This window comes from Oculina patagonica, chromosome 13 (genome assembly GCF_052425735.1).
Source record: "Oculina patagonica isolate OP01 chromosome 13, crgOcupat, whole genome shotgun sequence".
Taxonomy (NCBI): Eukaryota; Metazoa; Cnidaria; class Anthozoa; order Scleractinia; family Oculinidae; genus Oculina; species Oculina patagonica.
Window position 1 is genome coordinate 28,818,489 of NC_135770.1, and position 23,167 is coordinate 28,841,655.

A 23,167-nucleotide genomic window follows, 5' to 3' on the forward strand; every position below is an offset into this window, starting at 1 on the left:
CTCACTGTGCCACAAAACCTCAATCAAATACCAGTAGTTGTACCCACATCCTCACTCACTCTGCCATAACTCCTTAATGCCCGGACGTCGTTTTTGTGTGAGAGCATAGGTTCTAATAGTTTTCTTGACATCTTCACTCACTCTGCCACAATTCCTCAATTTAATGCCTGGACGTCGTAATTGTGCGAGAGCATAGTCTTGCCTTACCGGAAGTGTTATTGGTTCTCGTCCTTGCTCCGAGGGTTTTTCTCCGGGTTCTCCGGTTTTCCTCCCTCCACAAAAACCAACATTTCCAAATTCCAATTCGATCTGGAATCAGTGGGATCAAGAAGAGCTACCTAGTGGAGGATCCCACTGTAAATTCCCATTTATTTATTTTATTGCTGAGTGAATACGTAACAGGCTAGTAAGCCTGCCCCTCCCCCATCCACGAACTCGCACCTTTCATTTAAGACATTAAGCTCTTCACTTGCCACGCTGGCTAGTGCATATTTAAAACGGTTATGACAAAGGAGTCTCCATTTCAGTTTTATAAGTTTAAACAGGAGTAAACTGTAAACAATCATGATCGGAGGGGAAAACTTCGTAAAACGGATAATTAACAAAACTTACAACTATGATTTGCACAGCTCCAAAGAACGACTACTAGGTTAAACACTTATATACTACCTAAGAAAACAGCGGTATTGCACAAAGTTAAAGGGGAAAAAAGGTGCATCGTTCCGAATAAATGAGCCAAATCTCTAGTTTTTGTGGCTAAACTAAATCAAAGGCTCTATGAAGTAACTCATAAATGTAAAGACATAAATTTGTTACAAATGGCGTGTAATATAATTCACAAACAGGCACGAATGGTATTAGCAAAGATTTCATTACTAGGTGGGAATGACGGATAGATTGCTCTTGCTGCACAAGGATGTCAAGAATGAACTAATAATTGCAAGTACGCTCACTAATGGATCTCATCAAAATACATGTCTTACAATATAATGTTACGGAAATCCTAAGCGCATATTATGTAAACCTTTACAGTGAGGACACTTGAACCATGAACACATGGACATTTTTTGGGGCCTTTTTTGACGGTTAACCAATGAGAGCTCTTCTTATAAACAAAAGGATTAACATTTTTTAAGCGCCGTCCAATCACAGCGGTGGCGGGAAAATATAATAAGAGTTTTTTTTTTATGTCAGCGTCTCGGCAATAATTCAAGTCGTTTTGTTTGCGGTCCGTTTGTCAGTTTTGTTTTCGTCGTGGATCATGCAGAGGTGGGGGATGGACGCTGGTCATGAAAATCGACGGTAACAAGGTATTCTCTTCCCCAGTTAATAAGTCAATAAAGTTCTTTCGCTAGGTTAATACGTATGCAATAATTAACACATGTTTTTGAGGAGTACAGTCATCTTGCTAATGTTATTTTTTAAGCATTTTTAAAAATTTTAACTAATCTGTTTACCGTTTTTACAAGGAACCTTTCATTAAAATTTTAATCTCTGGGTTAGCCAGGAGTCGTTCAACCTTGCTGGAGGGGAGACTGGGTTCAACACCATCGAGACCAAATTGCCTGGAACACTCCCTTCTCCAAGATTTGTATCGGTATGAAGACAGACGAAAAAATCAATTACATTGTCATCAAAAAGCATGGCCAACTCTCTGCACTCGTTGATCACTGATGGGCAATACCACGCCACCTCTCTGGGTCGTGACACGTGGAAGACGCTGATTGGTTCTCAGTCCTCGTTACAGGTCAACTTTAACAAAGAAGGGTTCAATGCCGTTTCCATGGAAATAAATCACGCTAAAGCCAGGATCGGTATTATTAGCAACAATGACAATGACTACAATAAGTGTGACTCCAGAATCGGGTTTGGTACAGGAGGGTATCCTGATGACTCCAACACGTGTGGAAACGAGCCTAAGTGGTATCCAGATAATGGAGACAAACACATCAAAGCCATGGGATACATCTTTGTTCAATAATGACTGTATGAACTGGAATTTAACAGTAGACTCAGTAGTCACAGTAGAATCCTAATAACTCGAACCCTCCAGCTAAACATATACCAAATGTTAGGAATCGCAAAAGGAAAAGCAGGCAATCATATATTTCACAATTTACTATACAGCTGAAGTATACTTACAACTAGACTGTAACTCTATGGTTGTTTCAATCTTAAAATTATTTTCCAAACACTCGCCGTATTAAGTCTTTTTTCCCATACAAGGACAGACTCAGTCGCTCTCAAATGTCCAAAGTTGTTTACAAGGCAAGTTGCTGGGACTGCAATGATTTTTATATTGGAAAAACAAAGCGTCGATTACACGAAAGGAAAACTGAGCATTTTAAAGCACTTTCGAAGAACTGTCACGCATCAGCCATTGCAGATCATATTACATCAACGGGTCACAACATCAAATGGGATCATTCTAGCAACAGGACGATCAGACTTACATTGTAAAATAAAGGAGACATTGTTAATTCGTGATTTAAAACCAGCCTTAAATGAAAACGTCGGCAGTGAGAAGCTTTTTCTCAAGTAGCCATGATGTTTGTTTTTCTTCTGCAGATTTTTAAATCTGTTTGTTATTAATAAACAGCATTGTCATTATTTTGTTTAGATTAGGTACCAGTCTTTTATTTCACATTTAAATCTTATTGTAATCTTGCTAAAGGTCGCTTCTGAAGATGTATGTTGTTACATACGGAACGTTAAGTTTTAAAACATCAAAGTTTTTTTCCGACATGCGTTGTCTTGCCATGTTTGTCACCGCAGTGTGTTTTTTATTTTTATTAAAAATAAAGCTTGATTGATTGATTGATTTGTTTAAGAAAAAAGGCAGGTAAAAGTGAAAGTAACAACGACAATAATTCTGGTTCATTTTTAAATTCAAATCATATTTTTCGAAACAGAACCTTGAAAACGTAATTTACAATTTATTTAGCTAACAATGACGGCAGTACATAGAAGGAAGGCAGTAAAAAGATAGCTTTCTTCATTTTAGTGTCAAATGGTAACTACATAAATCAGCCAGAGTCGGTTTGTTGATCTTTTCGAGCCCAACAAGTACCCAGTCTCCTCACTTTTTGGTAGCGCCTGAGAATATTAATGGACTTCGAACGTTTCGACTAGAAAAGACATTGGGTAGAATGTTTCGTTGAAAGTAACATAGAATCACACAGTTTTTATTTATTTATTTATTCTAATACTTTCTTTCACAATGAGCGGACGTCTAAGGCTCTTGAGGGGGGAGGGTGCAGACGCACTCATAGCACCCCCCTTCCTACGGGCCTGAGATATTAATCAGTCAGGGACTTGCAGTATTCTAAAAAAAATAAATTTTTGAAATAGGAGTCTGAAACCCAAATCTTTCTGCACCCAGTTCAGATGGCATGTTCTCTACCACTGGTATTTTTTTTTTTAAACAAAACGGGGAATTCCCTGTTAAATCCTAGCTGGAGATTCACTACAACACATAACTATTGTAAATAGGGTTAAGGTTTCTGTATAAATTATAAAATATCAAGCATTCCACTTCATACACTACTTGTTGACACAACAAGAAACAGATGAAAGAAAAAAATATGTATACAGCCAAAAATTAATTATTACACGTTAATATATTAATTGATGGTTGCATTTCATAAATTATAGCGGAGCTCCCACGCGCCGAAGGCGCGCGAGCGGAGCATCCATAGGCTCGTAGTTTTTTTATCCATAGGCTCGTAGTTTATTTCCGCCGCAGAGCATGACGCCTCGGACTTGTGCGTCTTGCAGGGCGTGTCCGTTTGCATTAAAATGCTCTGCAACAGGAAATCCCGGCAGGTTCTTCTCAATGCTGCGGACATGCTCACCGAAGCGTTCTCTTAATGTCCGGCCTGTCTCGCCGATGTAGATGGCGGAGCAACGGCGACAAGAGATGGCATATACCATGCCAGATAATTGACAGGTGAACGCATTCTTGATGTTAATTGAGCATTGGGGACCCTGTAGGGTGCTGTCACGAGAAATGTGATCGCAAGTGCGACAGCGGTTGTGGGTGCAAGGCGAGGTTTCCACGTGAGGGCCAGGTTGGTTACGGTCGGCGGTGTGCACTAAGGTGTCTCGGACGTTGCGATCGCGGCGATACGCTACCAGCGGCGGCTGAGGAAAGATTTCTTTCGTCTGTGCATCGCCAGATAGGATGCTTAAGTTGCTCACGAGGATCTGCTTAATTCTTTCACTTAAAGGGTGGAATGTGAGAACCAAGGGAATTCGACTGAGGTCTCTACTTTCGGAGTCTTGATGATTGATGATGTCATCACGGTTGACCCGTTGAATTGCGTCCAGGTCACGCTGTAGAGAGGAGGCACAGTACCACGTTGAACGAAAAAAGAAATCATTTCCTTGCCTTTCTCCAGAAAATCAGAGTCGTCAGAGCACAGACGCCGAAGTCTAAGAAGTTGACCACGGGGGAGACCATCCTTGCAGTGCCGAGGATGCGAAGATTGTTTGTGAAGATAGCTTTGCGTGTCTGTGACCTTGTAGTGGATGGAAGTGCTGATGTGATCATTTGTAATGCAAAGATTAATGTCCAGAAAGGAGATGTCAGAAGCAGAAATTGTGTGAGTGAACTGAAGGGCAGGTTAAAGGTTGGACACAAAGAAGTTGATGTAGTTGTCAAGCTCTACGCGGCTACAACAAGCAACTCCAAGTACATCGTCGATGTACCGCTTGTGGAGTTGCGGTACAAAGCCGGTGTACTGCCGTGCGATTTGTTCCTCGATATATCCCACAAATAAACACGCATAGTTGGGGCCCATCTTGCTGCCCATGGCGACCCCTCCCGTTTGTTTGTAAAATTCGCCATTGAAGGTGAAAGCATTGAGAGTCAGCACAAGCTCGGCAAGACGGGTTAAAGTAGATGTAGGTAGGTCGAGAACTGTACGCTTGTCGAGGAAGTAGGCTAAAGCTTCGAGGCCGCTGTTGTTGGGGATAACAGTGTACAAAGATTTTATGTCCATGGTGTATAAGAAGCGTTCGCCGGTCATGGTGTCATCGAAACGGAAATCATTGATGATGCTGAGCGCGTGGTTGGTGTCCTTTACGTAGGTTTCAAGGTCATGAACGAGGGGGCACATGATTCGGTCTAAGCACGAGGCAATGTTCTCGGTTGGACAGTTGCACGCTGAGACGATTGGTCTTCCGGGATTGCCTGCTTTGTGGATCTTGGGAAGCAGATAAAACCTCGAGGTTTTCCGCATAGGCACGATTAAATTTTTAGCCGTTGATGGAAGCTCATTAGCATTAATCATCGCGTTGATCGTCGACTTTACTGTGCGCTGGTTCTCTTTAATGGGATCGTGATCAATGCGTTCGTAAAATCTACCATCAGCCAGTTGGCGGTTGTCCTCAGCGATTTATAGAGGGCGTGACCATACAACAACAGCACCGCCTTTATCAGCTGGTTTGATGATAATGTCATTCCGTCGGGAAAGTTGAAGTAAGGCTGCCTTCTCAGCTGGTGAAAGGTTGCGCTGCTGTGATTTAGTCTCAAAATTAACAGCATTCACAGCACGGCGGCAACGGTCGACATAGTGATCAATAGCCGAAAATTCGCCGTCCGGAGGAGTCCAAGTAGATTCCTTAGGGTTAAACTTTGTGAAAGGGTCTTCGAATGGTATCCTATCGAACCGAGAAATTTTGAAAGTCGCCTACGTACGTATGCCCGTACGCACGGATTAGGCCAGGGGACGAGGTTGCCCACCCGTGGCTACAGAAAAGTAAGGAAATTACAAACAGCAAATAAAGCTCGCAAGGTAAGACAAAATGTACACAAGGGGTAAAATTACACAGTGATACTACACAGCAAAATATCTGAGAGGTTTATTATCCAACTGCTCTATTTCGTTAGTCTTTTGTTCGTGTGTGTGTGTATCAAAGCCTTTACGCCAAAAAAAAAAAACAATACGGCTCGATGGCTCTCGTTCAATCGCTACACGGTTAAATTCAATTTATTGGTCTCTGGTTGCATTTTTCGTAACCCTAAAACGAGCAATTGACGTTTTTTATTCTATCGACTGGATGATGTGGACGTTTCAGTTTGATCTAAACGAAGTAATGTTATGAAAACGCGGGAAAAAGGTGTTGCGCGGTGTTCATAACATAACATAACATAACATAACTTTATTATTTCTATAGCGCAAAATCCATGCACATAGGATCTAATGCGCTTTACATAAATAGTTATCATAGTATATCAACAATAATGTACTTATAAAAATAATTCATATATTATATATATACCTATAAAAATCCGATGTAATTGAAATCGCTTAAAAACTTTAATTATACAGCCGTCAGTAAATCCTATATTGTCAGCGCAGCTATTTTTTTCCTTAATTTCTGGGAACTGTCCAATTTGGGATTAAATTTGGATAGTTTCAATTAGGACTTTCAGGTAAAATTCACAATCTGTCCAATTTAAGAAAAATTTGGACAGTTTCGTCTCAGCCAATCAAATCGAAGAAAAAACAACATGTGACGGATATTAGCCAATTAGCACAAAGCATAGCGTCAGCCCTGTAAACTTGTCGCATTGTTAGTCGACAATGGCGGAATTTTATAAGGCAAGTTTGCTACGTTTTTCTATTCCTTTTGAGCTTTTCAGCAATAGTTACAACAAAGAGAAATTTTCTACGTTGTCAGAAGAGGAGCTAGCTACACTATGAAGCAAAAACTAAGAGCAAAACACCTCCAATGGTACAAAACTTGGGTGACCGTAAGTGCAGCGAAGCGAAGCAAGAAATCTGTCAGATATTCATCGCCATGAGCTAGATGCAATTCTTTGTCGTTTTTTTCGAAAAGAAAAGACGACGATAAAGTACGAACGATATAGTGGAAAGGAGTATGTCAGATTCAAGAAGTTGTAAAGCTCTTCGGACACTTTGTTTACGACTTTAATTGATTGATGCAGTGTTTTCACTCACTTTGTAGCAAGCTTCGCAAACTCGGGTGAATAAAATTGCACTGTTTTGTTTAAGTTTTATTTGTTAAGACAATACTTTGAGTGAGTTGAATGTGCTGTGTTATGCCTACTATTGTTGAATGCTTTTCCCGTTCTGGACATAAGTTTATTGTTTATGCTGGACCCGAGGGGGGGACTCGCATATGAAAGTGACGGGGATGCTCGTCGTCTCGCTTAGGGGTGTAAATTTCGGACTTTTGGTCTCGCTTAGGGTGTTCCGGGAAAAAACGCCCAAAACGCCAATATTTTTAGCCATAATGGTCTCGTTTAGGGTTACATACGAAGAAATATACAAATATAAACTCCATTCTTAGTTTTTTTGTATCTTTTAGGGGTCAAGAAAGGCTTGAGCCACACCCAGATTGGTCTCTTTTAGGGGTTCTTTTCAAAATTTCCGACGAGCATCCCCGTCCGTTTCATATGGGAGTCCCCCCCCCGGGATGAATACAAGCTGTATAATTAATATGTAACCGGACTACATGCTTGTCCAATTTTGGAAATTATTAGATTCAAAAAATTCCTCTGACAGCCAAATTGGACTCGGCCTACGGCCTCGTCCAATTTTGGCTGCCCTCGGAATTTTTTTCATCAAATTATTTCCAAATTGGACAGCATGTAGTCCAATTACGTATACAAATAAAAAAAAAATAAAAAAAGGCTGTGTAGGCTGAATGAAACCGAGAGTATAAAAAAGAGCGACAGAGAACTTTCTTACCGTAATATTTCTCGCACGATGTCCTCAAAAGTCACCTTTATTCCGTGAAATTGTAGATAACGAAAGAGGTGTACGAAGAGACCCGGAATAATTGCGAATGATATTCTTTGTGTACGTCCAGTTTGCTAGATTCTGAATCTTCGGCCATCAACATCAATACAACAACTTTAGCAATGATTGTGTAAAAACGAAGCTAAACACTGCATGGATCAAGTCCGCTGAAGAAAGATACAAGAACCTGATGCAAGGTAACAACCTGTACTGAATTGCTGAGCCTGATTTTATGACAGAAAATTTCATGATGTTTATAAACTTGAGCTTACTTTCTTATACTTTCTTATACTTTCTTATTCTTATACTTTCTTTCTTATAGATTCTGTGTCGGTAAAGTTTAGATCTTTCCTTAACTTAAGCAATATACTTTGCCCCTTTAAGTCGCTTTAACTGTGACTTGTAGTACATTTAAGCTTACATGTCAGTTCATATTTTTTGTTCCCCTGAGTTGGTTTCATTTGCTATGGATTTACCGAATATCTATTGCCGTAAGTTGATTCTCTTTGGCCGTCAATAAAGTCGAATTCTAATCCCTTGCCATGAGAGTTTATTTCTTATTGCTGTGAGTTTATTCCGACTTTCAGCCTTACATTTTCTCAAGTGCTAAACATTTTTTTTTTTTGCTTTAGTGTAGTCCACTTTTACACTGAATAACAACACTGAATAGAGATGATTTAATGTACGTTTAAATTTGTTTAAATTGTGCACACGGTAAGAAATAAAAGATAAGTTTTAAATTTGCGTACGTGACTGAGCAACCCTTTTCAGTACGCCGATGTTAAGACAAATACAGGAAAGAAAACTAAGACGGGAATATGCCTGCTATTTTCTATTCTTAGAAAGCAGACAATAAACTCTTAATTAATTTTTAGGCCATAAGTTGTATTAAAGCAAATCGATAAGAGGATCGTAAAATTATTTTATATTCTTTAGAAAGGAGAGAATAAACTCTTAATTATTTTTTTGGCCATTATAGTTGTTCTGCCTCGAGATTTATATGATGGATTTATATTGGTCTTGCACCTATGGGCCAGCGTATACATTAAAGCTTTGATCGCATATTCATCAAAATGAAAACATTGTAACTCCAGCAAAAATAATATAAATTAAAGGGAAGCTCCGCTTTTAGGCTTGCCTAAATCTATATATTATATATTTAATGAAAATGTTTGAAACAATAACTTACTGAACGTAAACTGTAACTGCAAGTTTTGAACACACGACATCTTATTATAATTTTGTTATTGTTTTAAAAATAATTTAGTGTGTGGTTTCCCTTACAAATAAAATAAATATTTAAAATTTTTTAAAGGAATATTTAAATATTGAATATTCCTTTAGCAAGAAGTTGGAAGTAGTGTGAATCTGACTAACTCTTCATATCCGAAAAGAATGAGGTTTTGAAGAGCATTGTTTTTCTACAAAACTGTCAAAAATGTCAAACTAGTGTTCCTTTAGAAGGCAGCTTGTTGGGCATCTTCTGGAATGAGTGCTGGCAGGGCATCTGGTAATTATGGGCGACTCACATGAAATGGCAGTGACATACAGAGATACTGAATCTTTGCCTTGAAATATGTAGCTGAAAATAAATAAATTCTTTAGATGATTACATTTTTACAATTTGAACATGATATATAGATACATAAAAAGTCGGGTAATTACTTCACGTTTTTCGTCGAAACTTTGCTATAGGACCTAGACACCACAGAAAAAGATATAAAAAAAGCCTTGAAATTTATTTGGAAACGAGCATTTTTAATTCATTTTGGCCCCTTTCCATCTATGGCCAGAGACCCCACACAGTGCTGTAAGATCTAGAGACTTAGACATAGACATACTTTATTTAACGTGGAAAAGTACACGCCAAGCTGTTTTTTTTTGTATTATAATATATAGTACAAAGCAGCTATGGTACTCAACCCCACAAAAAATGATCGTCCTGCAAATTGTTTTCAAGTATATTCTGGCGCTCGTCATAAGCTTTGAGGAAGATTTTCTTCTCAGTAATTTCAACTGAGTGGCTAGGGACCTTATCTTGGTCTTGGGCAGATGCTTGAGCTTTTTTTCATTGCAGAGAACATCTTAATCATGATTTTGTAAAAAAAAAATTATGATTAAGATGTCCTCTGCAACATCTGATGCACGATATATTTGTGTCAATTTAATGGCTTACTTTGTTACGGGTAACTTTGGTAACAACCGAGTTGGGTACTGGAAACTTATGTAACGCAACAGAGAGTAGATATAATGTACAGAGAGTAATGTTACGTTGGAAATGTATTTGTACTAAGCAGATCTATCCTTGCTCTACTTGCTCTTTAATATAAACGAAAAAATAGATAGAGAAACTGGCTGAGTCCCTGGTTTTCTGCTTGCGTCCTTGCATGCGTCCTTGCGTGCTTGCCTGATACGATGCTTGCGTAGATAGAGAAACTGGCTGAGTCCCTGGTTTCCTGCTTGCGTCCTTCCTTGCTTGCGTGCTTGCCTGCTTGCGTCCTTGCGTGCTTGCCTGATACGCTGCTTGCGTCCTTGCGTGCTTGCCTGTTACGCTGCTTGCGTCCTTGCGTGCTTGCTTGCTTGCCTGAGACGTTGTTCCTGATCGTGTGCTTGCGTGTTTGCTTTTGTTTATCTTTCTTGTGGGCATATATACATGTTTCGTGATTGCACTTTCTAATTAATTCTGTTGTGCATGTCGCCCTTCTTCAGTTGTATTCGACGATGTCTAAGCGTAAGTCATACAGTCAGTTTTCTATCGACAGTATTCGCGACGAGGTAAAGAAAGAAGTTGATAACGAGAAGTTAAGTGATAACATTTTATCCAGTATCCGTTCGATTGATCTTCGCGCCGTCGGCAGTATATCTCCTGAGGTTGTTCTCTTCTCTGTTATTTTTAAATTTGGGCTGTCTCTGTTTTTATCTCTTTCTCGTGTTGCGTGTAGTCTTTCTGTTTTGCCGCATCATTCTCGTAGACAGGTTGTGTCTCTTTTGCACCCTCGTCTCAGCGAAGGCGATGTTGACATACTGTTATCGTGTCTTCTGCAATGGAAAAATTAGATGTTAATTATTATGACTGTGAACAATTTAATCGTTGATAATGCGCTTTTAATGGTATTTCACTAAATAAGGTTGTTGATGAGGCTTTGGTAGAAATGTCAAATTCAAATATATATTCTTCTCTATATAGAGAAGAACAGAATATTATAACTGAAATTATTAAAAACAAGCAATGGTATATTGCAAATCCTGCGTTTTGATTGGTTAACAGGCAATGATATATGAGCTCATATACCATCGACCACAAATATAGTAGCCGATACGCGTCAACGAAAACACCTTGAAAGCTAAAATATTGCAACTCTATAGGCGTTTTTAATAAAACAATTATTCCACTCGCACTTATTGGATATAGAACGCGCGCTCGTGGAAAAACTATTAGAATTTTCTTTAAATGTTATTTTTTTTACTCAATCATAAGTAGTTCATAAGATTAAAACAAAGAGTATTAAAACTATCAAGAGGGTTTGGATAACGAGACTTAATAAGCAGAGATTGTTACGATTTCATTCCTCCGTTTACTCCTTAGTTCTTGCTTCGACAGTGTTTTATCGGCTGTCCAAACACCTCGAATTTAATCGAAAATACTGCACATCGTATTATCAACTCTCTTCGCAGTGTTTGGATATTCCGATGAGAGATCGGATTTTTCCGTTGGCACACGAGGGTATAATTACTAGCTCGCGACTGACTGATTAATTGACTGACTGACTGACTGATTTACTGACTGACTGACTGACTGACTGACTGACTTACTGACTGACTGATTGACTGACTGACTGACTGACTCACTGACTCACTGACTGACTGACTGACTGACTGACTCACTGACTGACTGACTCTCAGACTGACTGACCAACTGACTGATTGACTGACTCTCAGAGTGACTGACTGACTGAATGACTGACTGACGGAAACACTGACTGACTGGCGTTACTAGCAGATTGACTAAATGACTGACTGACTGACTGCTGGTTGGTTGGCCTCTTGGTCTCCAATTTGATTGATCCTAGTTCAGTGGACTGTATTATAATTATTTCAACTTTCTGTCCTAGCTAGCAGAACTGTAAATTCCCTTGCGGCGTGTGTCTATGCACATTGTTCTTCAATGAGTCAAAATACTGGAACACTGGGCGAGGAAAATCCCACAGGAAATGAGAAGCAGAGTTGTTGCTGTTAATGAGGGACTGGGCTGTTTTTGGTTCCGTGATGAACAGAAGTTCCCCAAGCTGTTCAAAGGTGTAGTCACTGAATGAAATCCTCACGTTCCTCTGCCATACGTTCTCGTACATTTTTAAGCAATTCAACCAAGCATTTGTAAACGATGAAAATCTATCGTTTACAAATACTTGGTTGAATCGCAGTAAGTAATAAATATTCAATATTTGTACACTGTCCATTGTTTACAATTATTTAATCCATTGTCTTGTTCGTACTTGCAATTATTCTGTAAATTACGCCTTTATCTAGAGACTTATATGTTCTTCTTAAGTGCATCGTCAGATTTACCATGTTGTGACGTCATCAGAAAATTACAATAATCACGATATTTACGCGCTAATTAATTTTACGTAATAAAGCACAGTACCTATGTGAACTCCTGATTTCAAAGAATAATGTATGTTTGTGTCCATGTTATGCAATTTCTTATTTTCAAGATATCACCTTCAGACAATGGGCGCCAAAAGTGTTGAGAGGATCTTCCGATGTATTAGCCTGTTCCAGGCTCTCGATAGTTGAAGGGGAAAGCGAAAAACGCGGGCAAGCGCGTCATGTCTTTTCGCCATATTGAATATGGAAAACTAGTTTGCATTCCCACTCTTCCAAATTCGCTGTTTGTGCACCAAACAAACACCTTGTTTCTAATTTTTTCCTCGCTCACCCGCGCGCGTTATTCGCTCTCCCATAACTACCGAGAGCCTGGAACAGGCTACCGATGTATTAAAACATCTACAGAGTTCAGAGACTTTTATTGCCTCGTGTTCAAACAGACTGCTTTGAGGCTTTGGACTCTGCATAAACTAGGTACCAAGTTAAGCTAAAAGAAGCGATGTACGTATAATGGGAAAAGCGCGACCTGAATCAACAGGTCAAACACATGAATTTAACGCTTTCTTTGTATGCGCGCGCTGACCAAGGGCTCTTTTGGCCAGCTATACGCGCACTTTGTAGTTTCGTTGAAAGTTTAAATCAAATATATTCGCGTTTGTTATGTAACGTAATATAACGCTCACATTGTACGCTTTATAAGTACACTTTGTAATAACAACCGTTGCACAAAAAATATACACCAAAACAGCAAACGTGGACTCAGCCTACGAATTCGTCCAATTTTAGCTGTTCTAAGAGTTTTCTTTAACTAATTACTTCCAAATAGGACAGCATTTAGTCTAATAACATACTATTTTTCTTACCATCCCAAATCCGCCCTCCCCTAAAATTTTGATAAATTGTAACTCCTCAATTTCAACCTGCAAAACGAATAATAAAAAGACGAGCTGTTGATAAAAAATGTCCAAAGGCAAGTTGTTGTCATTGAAGTGTACTGTTATGCAATGTAGTGCTTTGTGGTCTAGTGCTGCTCATTTTAGTGCTTTTTTTTTGCAGTGCAGTCATCTAAAGTCAAATATGATTTGTTGCAGTACAGTTCAGGGTAATGATGTGGGTTGCATTGCAGTTTAGAGTAGTCACTGTGCTGTGCATTGCAGTTTAGTGTAGTGCTTTGTGTTGCATTGCAGTTCGGTGAAGTGTTGTGTGTTGCAGGTCAATTTGGTGAAGTGCCGTCAGGGTACCATTGCAATTTAGTGCAGTGCTGTGTGTTACATTGCAGTTCAGTGTAGTGCTGTACGTTGCAGGACAGTTCAATGTAGCACTGTTTGTTGCCTTGCAGCTCATGTGTCATGGAGATCAGTTCAGTGCTGTTTATGTTTGCAGGTCGTTTAAGTCAGTGTAGTGTTGTGCCGTAGCTTACATTGAAATTCAGTGAAGGGCTGTGGGTTGCATTGAAGTTCAGTGTAGTGCTGTGTGTTGCAGTTACGTTTCGAGTCAGTTCAGTGTACAGTAAAGCTGTGTGTTGCGATTTGTGTTGAGCTATGTGTTGTCTGTACAGTAAGTAACACATTTCAATGTGGTGAGCCGTGTGTTACATTGCAATTCACTGTAGTGCGGTGTGTTACATTGCAGATCAGTGTAGTGCTCTGTGTTACATTGCAGATCAGTGTAGTAGTGCTCTGTGTTACATTGCAGATCAGTGTAGTGCTGTGTGTTACATTGCAGTTCAGTGTAGTGCTCTGTGTTACATTGCAGATCAGTGTTGTGCTGTGTGTTACATTGTAGTTTAGTGCAGTGCACTGTGTTACAGTGCAGTTCAGTGTAGTGCTGTGTGTTACATTGCAGGTCAGTGTAGTGCTGTGTGTTACGTTGCAATTCAGTGTACTGCGGTGTGTTACGTTGCAGTTCAGTGTAGTGCTGTGTGTTACGTTGCAGTTCAGTGTAGTGCTGTGTGTTACGTTGCAGTTCAGTGTAGTGCTGTGTGTTACATTGCAGTTCAGTGTAGTGCGGTGTGTTACATTGCAGTTCAGTGTAGTGCGGTGTGTTACATTGCAGTTCAGTGTAGTGCTGTGTGTTACATTTCAGTTCAGTGTAGTGCTGTGTGTAAAGTTGCAGATCAGTGTAGTGCTGTGTGTTACATTGCAGTTCAGTGTAGTGCTGTGTGTTACATTGCAGTTCAGTGTAGTGCTGTGTGTTACATTGCAGTTCAGTGTAGTGCTGTACGTTGCAGGACAGTTCAATGTAGCACTGTGTGTTGCCTTGCAGCTCAGTGTAGTGCTGTGTGTTACATTGCAGATCAGTGTTGTGCTGTGTGTTACATTGCAGTTCAGTGTTGTGCTGTGTGTTACATTGCAGTTCAGTGTAGTGCTGTGTGTTACATTGCAGATCAGTGTTGTGCCGTGTGTTACGTTGCAGTTCAGTGTAGTGCTGTGTGTTACATTGCAGTTCCGTGCCTTTTTCGTTTTTGATTTTTGTCCAGCGCAACTGTATATTTGTGATTCCCTAATTTTTCTTAAAATATAGTGTTAATCTATTGTAAGATGCCGTTTGATTATTAGCGGGTTATTACTAATGGGAGGCGCGGTGGCCTAATGGTTAGTGCGCCGGACTCCGGATCGAGCGGTCCGAGTTCGAGCCCCGGCCGGGGTCAGTTGTGTTGTGTTCTTGGGCAAGACACTTTACTCTCATAGTGCCTTTCTCCACCCAGGTGTATAAATGGGTACCGGTACCGGGGGAGTAGAAATATTTCTAGCCGCTTAATGCTACGGAAACCGGGATAAGCAGTGTGGGCCGCTCGGCACGTGGCTTCTCTCTATTACTAATGGGTACATGTAGTCGTGATGTGGGTTATTTGTCACTTTTTCTGTACTTTTAAAGACTTCTCCTCGTTTTTCGCCTTTTCCTTTTTTCGCCTTCTCCGCCTTTTGTGCACTTGGAATTCTTTCCAAGCATTTTATATTGTTTTAGCTGCTTTTTTTTTCCTGAAAAATAGCGTTCATATATTAGAATACTTCAATGGTATAGTGCTTTTTATATTTGCCTTTATATTGCAGTAATTAACGAGAATCAAAGATCTTAGTTTACTTTCTAAAGACGTTTTTTTTTACCTGCTTTCTTTTTTCCTTTGTTTTGAGCTGTGTGTTTTCACCACTGAAAGAGAAAAACAAATAAAACTGCAGCGGTAACATAAATTTCTTTGGAGGTATAAATTTGAGTAGTCCTTCTTACACGTTTTTACGTAAGCATGCAGTAAACTTGTTGCAGTCTTTGTTTTATTTTTTGACGTTTCGGCTAGGTACCTAAGTACCGCATTTATTCCCCTCCCCCGTCTAAAATTCATTGTAGCGCTAAGAGACCTACCCGAATACCGAGTTTTCTTAGTATTTTAGAGAAAATTTTAATAAGCAGTTAAAATTTTGCTTCGGTACATCTTATGTTATTATTAATTGTTTTGCTGCAAAGTAAACTTACTACTTGCTGAAAATTGTGAAAATTTATAAGCGCCCACTCTCAAGGTCCAAAAATTTAACAAGCGCCCAGGGAGCTTAATCGAATGAATACGGTATGTAAAAATGTTCTTTTGCGAAGTCAAAACTGGCCAATAACCCCTTTTACTTACCTTTCTTTTCGCTCACCGTAATGGTTGACTATAAGCGTTCCAATGGCATTTACAGCAAAAAACGCTAACATAAACGTTACCGAAGCCATGTTGACTTTAACGTGCTAACGTTTCCAACCTTGAAAAAAATTACGTCATAATCATATTATTCAACACATGCGCGCGCTGCCCATATATGGTCAAAATGCTATTGATATCTGTCATCCGTACATAACAGATATCCTGCGATATATGTAGGTTGCGAAAATTCGTCCGAAGTCCTGTAAAGCGCTGCATAATTACAGTTTATCTATCTGCAAAACGTGTTTCGCTGACAGTGTTTGAATAATAAAACAATTATCCTGCTCAATCTTGCGGAATATCGTCTGATTTTAGCCAACTCGGCCTACGACCTCGTCGGCTAAGTATCAGGCGATATTCCGCGCGATTTCGCAGGATAATTAACAATTAGACGGCAAGCTCGAGGTTTCTACCGGCTGATAGTTGGCGAGGGGCGAAGCCCCGAGCCAACTATCAAAAGCCGGTAGAAACCGAGAGCGAGCCGTCTAATTGTGTTAGCATAACCCACTGACCGATCTATTAAACACATAATATAGCTAGATCAGAGTTGATTTATGAATGTTTTGATTGATAAAATGCAGCGAAGATTAAGCGCGCGCTCCGAGAGCCTTCTACGGATCAATAGTAGGCACCTGTGTAGCCAATCAGATTGCGCGATTACCAATAGTAGGTCAGTGTGGTTATGCTAACTGCGAATAGAAATCAGTGGGAGAACCTATCAGATTTGCGGATTTCCAATAGAACACAGCTGAGTTTCTACTAATCTCTAAATAGAAAACAGTCGCGCGCGAGAGTAGCTTTCAAGCGGCAAGTTTTCTTGATTTTTGTCTTCAAAGTGCACAATATTGTAGGTTTTGGACTGCAATCCTTTAGAGTTTCTACTAAAACAATTAGACTACTCGCCCTCGTTTTCTATGAGCGATAGTCAACTCGGCCCACAATACTGCGGCGCGAACCTCGGAGGCGCGAAGGTATGAAATTTATTTTAACATGCGAATGAACGCAGTGAAAAACGAAGGACTTTATTATGTTGTAAATGAAGAACGTGGTGTATATTAATGAGTTTAGATAGAGTTGTTTCTCTCAGCTTCATACTCTAAGCCTCGGCTAGGCAAAATGTTTCTTAATGTTAAATTTGTCAGTAGCTTTTTTTCACTTAAACAAAGTAAAATCCTCCAAACACTTAAAATTATTTTCTCTGGTAAAAGTAAACATAAGTGTCATAAATACATTAGTTTATAGTTATACGTAGTTTTTAGTCGTTTTGTGGTTAATTTAATTTTTTGATGTAAACATCTTTTATTTCGATATCAATTATTTTTATAATTATTCTTTCTATGCCGAAGCCATCCTGTCCTAATATTTTAATGAATTCCAACTCCTAAGGCTTTTGACTACAAGTTACATTATCGCAGCGAGGAAATTTTGTCATTCCTTCAGCGACTTCCGTTTTTCTAAATCGCTCGACTCCAATCTGCAAAATGAAAACATTTTACTTCACCTGTGGGTCAGAACTGCTCGCAAAACGTCCAAAGACTAGTTCATCTGCAGGTGCGGCACGTATATAGTATATTATATTTTGGTTAGGTGTGGACGGGGCGTGTTTAAAACACGAAACGAAACGAAACGGCGAAATGGCGAAATGAAGAAATGATACTGAAGATAAAAGCCAAAGTTGTACAATATTACCGTTCTACTGGGATCTTCATATGTTGCTAAATTTATTCTTGTAGATAAGTCCCGAAAAATAAAAGAAAATGCAATCACAAATTCTCCGTCACGGCATACTAACTATGGTCACGGAGTCCCGTCACGAACCTACGAAAAACTTGGATTCCAGTGTCTCTTTGTTAACAAGGCGCTGTTTGGTACGCCTGAACATTCTTGATCGAAATGTCGGCGTTTCCTTTCAACATCGGACGAAAATGACGGGGAAAATGATTTGTTTATCTCGTATTTACCACCGAGCAGCGGCTATGAAGTAACGCTTTGAGCTCCGGCAATATCACATGAAATAGATTATCAAAACCGAACCTACTTCGCGATGAAGTTTATACACAGCCGTACAAGTGGCAAACGTACTTTACACAGAAACGGAGTGACGTTTGATGTCTATATCAGTTCTTAAATACAAGGCAAGCTTGCAATTGGCAAGTACTAAATGAAAAAACGATATCATGGTTTGCTGAGACATTTCAGTATTAAATACGCTCAATTTGGCGTTGCATTTCGCCGTTTCGTGTTTTAAACACGCCCGTGTGGACGTGCTGTTCTGTGTTGTGCCTAAAAAAGAAAAAAGAACGCCTGATCGCAGGTTATGCTGTGCCGTGCTGCAGTGCAGTTAATTGTAAAACGGTTTTAATATTTTACTTCGCTATTTTTCTTAACAATATCTTGTATCTTTTGACACTGAAAATGAAAAACAAAAAAATAAGTCCAGAGGTGGCAAGATTTCCGCACAGCCCCATACTTAAGCTTAAGTATATATGTATGCAACTATTTTTATACTATCACTACTTATACAAAAACAGAAATCATGAAAAGAACAAGTCAGTCGGAAAACTGCTTGCATAATTAATGTATGGGGCTGTGCGGAAATCTTGCCCTGTAATCTGTGCCTGTACTCTGTGCATGGTTTTAAAAACATATTTTCCTCGACATGTTTATATGCCTCCGGATGTATTAAAATCAAAATCAAAAGCACAAACCTTCTCTTGTGGCTTCTCGAATAGCTCTCCGTTTCGTCTTCTTTGCAAGAACCTCCTGGACTATAGTTTGAATTCATTTGAAGTTTCCTTCTTCGTGTTAGTATTTTCTAGTTCCCCAGTCAAAGATTTTTTGTCAAATCAGTAACTGACTTCACGCCCACTACATCGTCCGCCATCTTTCAACATTTTGCAGCTTTGCGCGGACAAACAAGTGTCTAACCGCGCAAAAACGGCGGGAAATTGTGCCACTGCGGTCCCGGATGTAATTTCGTGAAACTTGGATTTGGGCAAAAAGGCACTGGAAAAATTGGATTTGGGTCATTGGAACTGGGTATCACAAGCCAAAGGAAACAAAAAACAAAACAGAAGGAACCGGGACTGAGATTTGGGGACATTTTGGGAAAAATAATAGGCCGGGAAATGGGATTTGACAAAAATTGGGCTGCTAAATGGCATTTTTACCACCACCCCCCTCTTTTCAGGACCATCTTAAAGCTTGTAAATCACAAGCCGTCGGGCGAGTGATTTACATTTAAATTTATGAGCATCCGAAAGCAGCAATGGCAGCTTTTGAAGATTACCCACAATAAAATCCTGGCAGTCATGTTGCATTGGCATCTGAATATTTACTGAAGTTGCTATGGCAACTGTCAAACTTTAGTAAGCGGTTAACCGAAAACGTAGTGAGCAGCTGGAATAGGCCTTATTCGTATTCCCCGACGGCCCTGGGACGAGAGCCTTCTAAACATGAATGCGAGGCTAATGCGGGGTACTTTGCTCGAAATTGCAAAGAAACATATGGAAAATTGCGACTAAGTTGCCGAAAAACCTTAAAAATTATAAACGCTTTGAGGATCTTGAGCTAGGAGGTGATCTGCAGGCTAGAGGGATACCAGTGTCAATCAGAGTGTGAAGAAGACTAACAAATTTCCTTGAAGTAGTTGAATCGGGGTAGTGCAAGTCAGTCATCGAGTCGCAAGGTAATCTGTTAATATTTGTTTTGATTGTACATCCGACTTGCCAGAGGCAATAGACTTAACTTGGAGAGATTTGTATTGCTATTATTTAAAAAAAAAAGTAAGAATAAATGTCTGAAGGCATGCTGCGTATTGACTTCATATTTTGATCGGCATATGGACAAAAACAACTGAACGAAATAATGGTGCATTAATTATTTACAAATTCGTTTGCTGTTAAATGCTCTCATTGTTTAGTTAAAAGAATAGCTTTTAACTCCACTGAACTGATTTCTTTCACACTCTGACTGCTATTTTTCTGTGCTGCTGCGAAACGTCTTTAAGAGAAATAGTAAATTTAATTTATGTTCTCGAACGCCGGTTCATTTAGCAAACTGGCAAAATCACAAGATCTAAACTTCCAAATTCCTTTCGCCCCTAAATCATCGAATGTTCGAATAAAAGATAATTTTCTCAGCTCAGTCAAGTGAGGATATCGATAATTTAATGATCATTTACAGTGAAACGAACTCAACCGGGGCCACCCAACGTTTTTTAGCCAATCACAAGACAAGTTTTAAACAAAAGAATTGGAGTTCCTTGGTCAGGCAACCAATCACAGTGAAGGGCAATTTTAACTCTTCGCTTGACTGAATACGATGCGAAGGCACGCTAAAGTGTTGTTTTTACAGCAAAAAATATAATTTTGTTCATTTCGTTTACGGTTAAGGCGAAAGTCTGCCGGTAATTTAGAACACTGGACGGAATCAACGTTAATAAGTTTACCGAATGACGGCCGGGAATTTTGAAGACTGAACGGACTCAACGAAAATAGCACGGCCTGCGCCTGGAATGAAGACAAAACGGACTCGACAAAAATTTATTTACCGAATTGACACCGGCTGAAACTGTGAAGACGAAACGACTTTTCCTCAAACCAGTATATATATTTGCCGAAGCGAATCAACACCGGTCAGCAAAGAGATAATCTCAGTGTATTACATTCAGTGATATATATACAGTGATACAGTGATAAAAAGAACATTGTACCTAATGAACAAATTACAACGGCGAACATTTCAAACCATAAATATTCATCGCCGGATAAAACTCAACAACACGTGCAGAAACGTGACAGGTTCACGCATACTAGTTAGCGGCTGTAATTTGGTAAATTTATATTTACGTTGAGCCCGTTTAGTGTTCAAAAATGTCGGCCGCAAATTCGAGGAAAACTGACATAAGCTTTCGTCTTCGACATTCCCGGCCGTGTTTTGGAAAATGTGTGGCATATTGTAAGTTTTATAGCCGATCATGCTTCGGTAAATTTTTTATTTACGTTGCGTCCGTTCAGTCTTCAAAACTCCCGGTCGTAATATTCGATCAAGAATTATCCAAGCTTTCGTCTTCGACATTCCAAGCCGTCTTTCGGAAAATATTGAGCTGGCCGTGAATCGGCCGGTAAATTTATTTCGTTACGTTCATCACTTCGTTCAGTCTTTCGAAGTCTTCAAAATTGCTCGCCGTAATTCGGTGATACGCTGAATCCTTTCAGTCTTCGCGGCCGTAATTCGGTAAACGTATTTACGTTGATTCCGTCCAGTGTTCCAAATTACTGGCAGACTTTCGCCTTAACCGTAAACGAAATGAACAAAACTATATTTTTGCCGTAAAAACAACACTTCAGCGTGCCTTCGCATCGTATTCAGTCAAGCGAAGAGTTAAAATTGCCCTTCACTGTGATTGGTTGCCTGACCAAGGAACTCCAATTCTTTTGTTTGAAACTTGTCTTGTGATTGGCTAAAAAACGTTGGGTGGCCCCGGTTGAGTTCGTTTCACTGTAATATTCTTCCACGAAAATAGTCTGAAGCAGAACTGGATGTTTCAAATTAAAATCTCGCACGCACATTAAGATCGGAAAACTCACTAAATTACAAAGCAATTTACAAATTCGTTTTGGAGCTAACTACACACAATTTTTGAGTAAAAGGCTAGATTTTCATTTGGCTCAGGTGATGCTGTTAATCGTTTCACGCTCATTTCATGGTCTTGCAGTGAAAAAAGTTATCACAGCGCTAGCTTTTGTTTACGTTTGTTACTGAGATATGTGCGTGATCAAATTTAATTTAGCAAGTTCCCTCTTCTGAACGCCTTAAACCTACCCCTAAAAACCTACTTAAATAGCAATATAAATATCCTCAAGGAAGTTTAATTCCTCGCTTAAGTCGGATATACACTGAAAATAAACATAACAGATTAGCTGGAAACATAACCTGGTGTTGAAGTTTACTTCGCAAGTATTGCTGACTCGAAACCGTTCCCGACGATTCAGTGTAAATTTGTTAGCCTTCTTGGTCAGTTTTACCAGATCTTCTAATTTTTCTGATTGACACTGGTATCCCTCTAGCCTGCAGATCACCGTCTAGCTCAAGATCCTCAAAGCGTTTATAATTTTTACGGTTTTTCGGCAACTTAGTCGCAATTTTCCATATGTTTCTTTGCAATTTCGAGCAAAGTACCCCGCATGAGCCTCGCATTCATGTTCAGAAGGCTCTCGTCCCAGGGCCGTCGGGGAATACGAATAAGGCCTATTATCCGTCTCAGAGAGAAAATTGGCGTCTCTTGGCCTTTCAGTGAGCACGCCTTTGAGCAACGGGGGAAAACTTTATTATGTTGTAAATAATGAATTTGGCATAAAAATAGTTCAAATAAAGCTTTAAAACTCTAAGCCTAAGCTGGCTAGGCAAACTTTTTTCTTAATGATTAAGTATTTATAAGTAACTTTTGTAAATTACCGGTAAGCCATTTTTGCCTGACAGGTTGTTGAAGGTTGATCGATCTCCTGTAAGTTGCCACATTGAGAACAATTGGGGAGAAACTATTGCCCCTCCCCCCGTCCTTAGAGATAGCATCAGTGATCCAGTGAAAAGTCAGGAAAAATAACTGCTACTGCTATAGCATTTAATCATATAACACACACACACCCTAACTGGTTACAAGTGAAGTCATTTTGCACAAGCCTATGTAACACAATTATTGCATTTTGCTGGTTTTATTTTTAAATTAATAAAAGATAATTTATTTGTTCACGAAGCCTGAGACAAACACTTCAGAAGGTTTTGGGGAACCCTTGCCTTTGGTTCAAGATCACACAAACTTTCAAATTCTCCAAAACTTTCTTTTGTTTTTATGTCAGGTCATGCAATTATGAGCAAAATATTTTTCTAGGGCTAACGTGTTGATTTACTAAAATAAATAGCTTAATTTCAGTGTTTCAGTGTAACGCCTAGATTGGCCTTACTCACTTTTTTAAGTCAAGCAGCAATACCCCTTCCCAATGGGGGTCCCCCAGGGACTCAAGAAAGTGTAATAGCTGTTCGGCAGCGGAAACAATACTGTAAGATCACCCCAAAACAAAAATATAGATAGCTTGCCAATAATAAT

The 23,167-nt window shown here is 39.5% G+C and overlaps 1 protein-coding gene and 2 long non-coding RNA genes across 3 annotated transcripts in view; all 3 read right to left on the bottom strand.

Annotated features, from left to right (window-relative positions):
• LOC144637313 (uncharacterized) overlaps positions 1-23,167 on the bottom strand; it is a 180,900-nt gene that overhangs the window by 110,749 nt on the left and 46,984 nt on the right. The gene's annotated exons all lie outside the window — the stretch shown is intronic.
• On the bottom strand, positions 10,211-15,359 carry LOC144637321 (uncharacterized). Its single transcript, XR_013567705.1, has 3 exons — positions 15,250-15,359; positions 13,244-13,300; positions 10,211-10,811 (listed from the first exon to the last, which is right to left on the bottom strand). It is a non-coding gene; the product is annotated as an uncharacterized LOC144637321 (long non-coding RNA).
• On the bottom strand, positions 13,952-15,211 carry LOC144635538 (uncharacterized). The gene is made up of 3 exons (XM_078494635.1): positions 15,153-15,211; positions 14,604-14,747; positions 13,952-14,207 (listed from the first exon to the last, which is right to left on the bottom strand). Exons 1-3 carry the CDS (start codon positions 15,209-15,211, stop codon positions 13,952-13,954), a joined length of 459 nt encoding a protein of 152 aa, XP_078350761.1.

What these genes read in the sequence shown, in the direction of transcription:
- LOC144635538 (XM_078494635.1), bottom strand. Translation starts at nt 15,211, where the DNA reads ATGTACCCATTAGTAATAGAGAGAAGCCACGTGCCGAGCGGCCCACAC. An exon ending in GGCCCACACTGCTTATCCCG is followed by an intron (nt 14,748 to 15,152) that starts GTTTCCGTAGCA and finishes TGTAACACACAG; the next exon opens with CACTACACTGAACTGCAATG. An exon ending in ACATTGAACTGTCCTGCAAC is followed by an intron (nt 14,208 to 14,603) that starts GTACAGCACTAC and finishes TGTAACACACAG; the next exon opens with CACTACACTGAACTGCACTG.